Here is a 5,712-nt window from a genome sequence, read left to right as displayed (position 1 = left end):
TTTTCTGTATCTATTCCTCTGTTGAGGGACATCTGGGTTCTTTCCAGCTTCTAGCTATTATAAATAAGGCTGCTATGAGCATAGTGAAGCATGTGTCCTTATTACATGTTGGAGCATCTTCTGGGTATATGCCCAGGAGTGGTATAGCTGGATCATCTGGTAGTACTATGTCCAATTTCCTGAGGAACCACCAAACTGATTTCCAGAGTGGTTGTACCAGTTTGCAATCCCACCAACAATGAAGGAGTGTTCCTCTTTCTCTACAACCTCACCAGCATCTGCTGTCACCTGAGTATTTGATCTTCGCCATTCTGGCTGGTGTGAGGTGTCAGGGTTGTTTTGATTTGCATTTCCCTGATGACTAAGGATGTTGAACATTTCTTTAGGTGTTTCTCAGCCATTCAGCATTCCTCAGTTGAGAATTCTTTTTTTTTTTAGCCCTTTACTCCATTTTTATTTGGACAATTTTTTTTTTTAACTGGAATGAAGTAAATGTCTGGTTCTACTTACAGTGTGTCAAGCTCCATAGAAAGCAGTGTTGTTGTGGAATCTCATCATGAGTCCTGATATGTGCTGTTGTATTTCTCTTTTGAATTCATGTTCCCATGGTTTGTATTTCTCATAGTCGAAAGCTGAGGCACAGAGAAATTAAGCCGTTTAACCAAGGTTGTTCAGTGAAACAGAGAAGTTAATCACAGATCTCAGTCAGTTCTCTGTTTTCACAGGGTAGCATGATTTTGCGGAGCTGATAGCTTCTTGTTAAATTGTATATTGCACTATCATAAAACAAAATAAAACATACTTAAGCAATACCATTTTGCCCATAGTGCTGGTAAAATGAATTTGCTCAAATGTTTCCTGGTTAAGTGACTGCTGAATGACTTATTATAGCAAATACTAAGGTCATATTCCCAATACAGTTTCAAGCTTGCCTTGTCCTCTACCAATGACTTTTGTCACAACCTCAGCATTCATTTACCAATCAATAAAGTAGAAATGCACTGACAATTTTTTTTTTGTTTTGTTTTTTTTGAGACAGGGTTTCTCTGTGTAGCCCTGGCTGTCCTGGAACTCACTCTGTAGACCAGACTGGCCTCAAACTCAGAAATCTGCCTGCCTCTGCCCCCCAAGTGCTGGGATTAAAGGTGTGCGCCACCATGCCCGGCACACTGACAATTTTTATTTTTATTCTTGAAAACCATGTCTTCCAATATCATCAAAACTTGTGTTTACACTAAAGGGTAAGCAAATATTTAGATGAATACAGTGTAAGTAGATGTTGTACAGTCTGTCTTCCAGTGGGAGCTGCATAGGGAACATGGACAGGAGAGGAATTACAGGACACTGGTGGGTTTTTGTTTCCTTTGCAATTCTCTTCCCCTTTTTTCCCCCTCCCAACTATTCAGTGTCAACTATCTACCTACTGTAGATATCTAGGGCCCTTACCTGTACTTTTGGCTGTGTAGTGTCCACATGGTAGCTGGATCTGCTGTTACTTGCCTCATTTTTTCCTCTATCAAACTGTGAGTCTTTGAATGCAAGGACTGCCTCTAGCAGCCTAGAGCAGGCAATGTATGACAGGTAGTCGTCTGAAAAGAATCTGCTATTTTGTTCTCTAGACAGCAATTATATTTCCATTTCCAGGCACTTTCAGTTGAAGTGATTGCAGAAGCCTTCTAAAGAATGGTGGGCATGGCCGAACGGCAGGACAGGGGAAGAGAGGTGTTTGAGCATTTGGAGTTCATACAAAGGTTCAACAAGTGCTGTGTTTTTAACATTGGGTGTAAGATCACGTTTTTCTAGGATACTGACTTCCGTTTGGATGCTTCCTTGGCTCCTTCTACGCATTTTTAGGCTGTCCTCCTTCAGTCTACCAGGATTCCAGGTGCTCAAAAACTGGTTTCCAATCTCTTTCATCTAGCAGGTGCCCTGCATTTGCTTTTCTAAAGCCCTTGCTGCAGCCAGCTACTGTAACTGGATTAGGCAGTAGTGTTTTAAGGATAGGAGCCAAGACAGAGGTTTGCTTGCAAACTTCATGTTTCACATGAAAGGCTTTGGTACCCCCTGTGGACTGCCCTTTACCCTGTTTTGGGCATAATACTTGTTTGCCTTTATACCTGTGATAAAAGGAAAGCCATCCTGTGTAAGTGATGTTGAGCAAATGTCTTAAAACAAAGGGAAGTGCAGAGTTTAAATCCACAGTAGGGGATTACCTTGCCGCATTTCCATATCTTTGGAATAAATATTTTAACATGTTAATTATCTACTTCTAATAAAAATACCTTTGAACTTATAGTCAATTTGATGGGCATAAAATGGTCTCCACTGGGGAATGGGAAGCAATTAGTTTCTGTAACGATTGTGAGTCATACAGTCTTTTCTCTCTAAGTGGTTACATGGTCAGTAGCCAGCCATATTCTAGAGAATGTTTTTATCAATTTCACCTTGGTCTCCAAGAATAGGTTGCTTCTTTTGGAGGGAAGTCGGGGGCCCCCAAAGAAGGCATTCATCAATCTGCTGCCCAACTACGGCTTTGCTTTGGGTTCATTTATTGTTATTTGCACAATAAAAAAAAAACTATCCTTTTAAGTAGGACACTTGGCCTCTTATTTTGAGTCATTTTTTAATCTTTTTTCTTTCTCATTGCAGACCGAAAACTATTCCTTTGACTCTAACTACGTGAATAGCCGTGCCCATTTAATCAAAAGGTAGGTTGGTTTGCTTTCACATTCCTACTTCTGAGCTTGATTATATATATGTATATATATACATATACATATATATATACATATATATATACATATATATCAAAACATTAATTCTTAAGACCTATATCTTTTTAGATATTGTGACAAATGCCTATGTACTTTGCTAGGAAGTGTGGGAAATTTAGAGAAAATATGGAAAACAAGGATCACTGTCAGTTACATCACACAAAGAGAATCACTGTTTGCCTTATATCATATTTATTTTCATCAAAATATATGCAAAATTAAAAATGAAATCAGGATGACGTGAGATATTTTACTTGTAATTTTGGAATTAATATAAGAAAGATTGGAAAACTTTCAAAATCAAACTGACATCTAAATTTTTGTTGCTACCCAGTTTAAATAATAGGCGGCCTCAACTTTTGTTCTCCTGTGGCGTTTGTAGTATATTCTGCAACTGTTATTATTTTGACAGTTGTGAAAATTTTAAATATATTTAAATGACAGATGAATATCTTTTATAGTCTTTTCAGATGAGAGAGGAAAAGAAAATTTTCTAATTTAATACTTGTCAAGACACTTTGAAGTGTTTTAGATGAAATTTGAAATTTGTATGATTGGTTGTTACAACCTAGCTATATTGTGAGTACAGAGTAGAGGTGAATATTGGGAAGATTCTATTGATATAATGTGCCCTAAATTATTGTAGTGGGGAACAAAAAGAGATTAGCAAACCCTCTAAAGAGGTAGAATTAAGCAAAGGAGAGAATGTCGTGTCCAATAGTAGCACATCACTTGACCATTCAGATGATGCCTTTATTGCTATTTCATGTAAATAGCTTTTTGAATGGTCCAGTGGTTATTCTGCAGCTAAAATTGAACACTGAGTATGTTTGTTAAAATAATAGCAATAAAGCAGATGAGCAAACAGTATATTAGAGCTGCAGTGGAGAAGATCTGAAAATTCTGTTTTGCTGGCTGTAATCCCATAAATTTCTATCACTGTAAGAGTGGGATTCAAAGGGAAAACAAAATCCTTTCTCCTTGGACAAGAAATTCAAATTCAAATATAATTTAATTTATGATGAAGCACTGACACCCCCCCCCCCAAACTATGGTAGATTTATCTGTATTGGCTTGGGATAGCTAGTGACCTTCAGTGATGATCATTAGTCATCTTAAAATGGTTATGCTTGTATTACCTGTCATAGTATAATTTGGAAAATTTTGGAGTTGTTGGAAAGAGTCCCCTGAACAAAAGGTAAGGCATGGAAAATTGTCTAAGTAATTTAGGAAGAATGAAAAAGCCTCTTTACATGCACTGGTTAGAGGGGCTTTGCAGGAAAACACTGCTTTGTTTTCTGCTTCAGGACTGTTATTTTCAAAGCTTCTTTTTGAACTGGTAAAAACAGTGGCTTGGTTGATCCTTATAGGTCTCTGGAGTTAGCTCATTCTGGGTACCTGGAAATTCTCTGACTAGGTTAAACCGATAATCCAAGCCTAATTTTCGTAGCCTACTAGAAAGCTAAGGCTCCTGGGGTCCTGCAAATCTTAGATCAGCTTCAAATATCCAACTTACAAGGCTGACTTATGAGATAAAGCCTTGTGTTAAAGCATTTAGCTTTGGAGATACATGGATTTCCACAGCAGCTTTGAGACTCACTAGAAACCTCTGATTTTGATTAATTATGTTACACATACTTTTATACACACATGTGCACAAAGACTGAACCCTGGAACTGAATGGGCTCCTGGAGGAAATGTTTCTAGATGTGGCCCTAATAAACAGTAGTTTATTTACCAGTGACCACATGATTACTAGGAACCACACACACATTTTTGTCAGTTTTTTTTTTAAATAGAACTGTGATGGTTTTGGGAGACCATGGAGGTTTTTATGGGGTCAGTTGCATTTAAATAAATTCCAATAGCCAGAAAGAAACAGGATGTTTAGTATTATCTTTTTCTGCAGAATAATTGCTACAAGTGTAAAATTGGTAGGAAACCACAGTGGTGACTAATATTAACACTGATTCCCCAAGGGGATCAAGCCATGGGAAAAGTCCACCAAGATGTTTAAGACCCATGTTCGTTTGAAAAAAAATTTTCTGGACAGGAAATTCCAAATCTTGTCCTTAGTCTTAATTTTATTAGGAAATCTCAGAATTTCCAAAAAGCCAAGAGAAGTTCAGCCTAGTTCTTAAAATTTGTTTTCCTCTAAATCTTTCTCATCTTACATTTACTTTCTAGTTATCCAAGGACATTTCTTGGAATGTTGTCTTTGGCTTTCCTGGCTAGACTCTTTATACACGGATAACTTTATTTTTTCACTCCTGTCTACATTTGCTACTTGAGCATTGGCCATCGCTGGACCATTCTTGTAGCAGTCATAGTTCCTGTATGAAATAATAAAATAGATGGGCAAGATGCACTTCATTCTTCTGGTATAAGGACAAAGGAATTGAAAATACTACAGAAAAGACTCATTAGGAGAAACAAGGGAGGAGTAACACTACCTTCTGGTCAGTTGAAGGTTTTGATCATAATAGGGTGATTCCATAGGACAGTTAGCACCTTAACATTAATCTTCTCCCACTGTCAAAATTTCTGTTTTAGCATTCACTGGGGCAATCTCAATAGAAATCCAAAGGGGAAAAATGTTTCATAGACATGACTTAACATTGAAAAGCCATGAAGAAGTGGTTAGAAGGGACAAAGAAGGTCTATGGCATATTCCCCATGTTTCTGTATATGTGCTGCAGAAGTGAACACTCCCCATAATTTTCTGGATGGAAGAATTCCAACATTATATCTCCAAAACCCTGCTGTAGGTGTTTTAAGATTAACTTGTTCCTCTGCTGGCCACCAGAGCAGTAATAGAAACATTTGCATTTACCATGTCATTTCTGAAGTTTAGTATTTTTCTGTAACATTATCTGTAATCTGAGGATGTACCCAAGTTGGTTTCTGAGAGAAACCCAGATTAGCAAACTAAGCAAGT

General features: G+C 37.6%; 1 protein-coding gene across 6 annotated transcripts in view; it reads left to right on the top strand.

The window, feature by feature from the left end:
* Pcdh19 (protocadherin 19) overlaps nt 1-5,712 on the top strand; it is a 105,959-nt gene that overhangs the window by 53,950 nt on the left and 46,297 nt on the right. For 4 of the 6 annotated variants that reach the window (XM_031367480.1, XM_031367468.1, XM_031367457.1 and 1 more), the window contains one exon: nt 2,650-2,708. The exons of the other annotated variants lie outside the window; for them this stretch is intronic. In XM_031367480.1, coding sequence (XP_031223340.1) covers nt 2,650-2,708 — 59 coding nt within the window. The remainder of the gene's footprint in view (nt 1-2,649; nt 2,709-5,712) is intronic. 6 annotated transcript variants of the gene reach the window in all.

The sequence above is a fragment of the Mastomys coucha genome, chromosome X, assembly GCF_008632895.1.
Source record: "Mastomys coucha isolate ucsf_1 chromosome X, UCSF_Mcou_1, whole genome shotgun sequence".
Taxonomy (NCBI): domain Eukaryota; kingdom Metazoa; phylum Chordata; class Mammalia; order Rodentia; family Muridae; genus Mastomys; species Mastomys coucha.
This window is presented reverse-complemented; position numbering and strand designations above follow the sequence as displayed.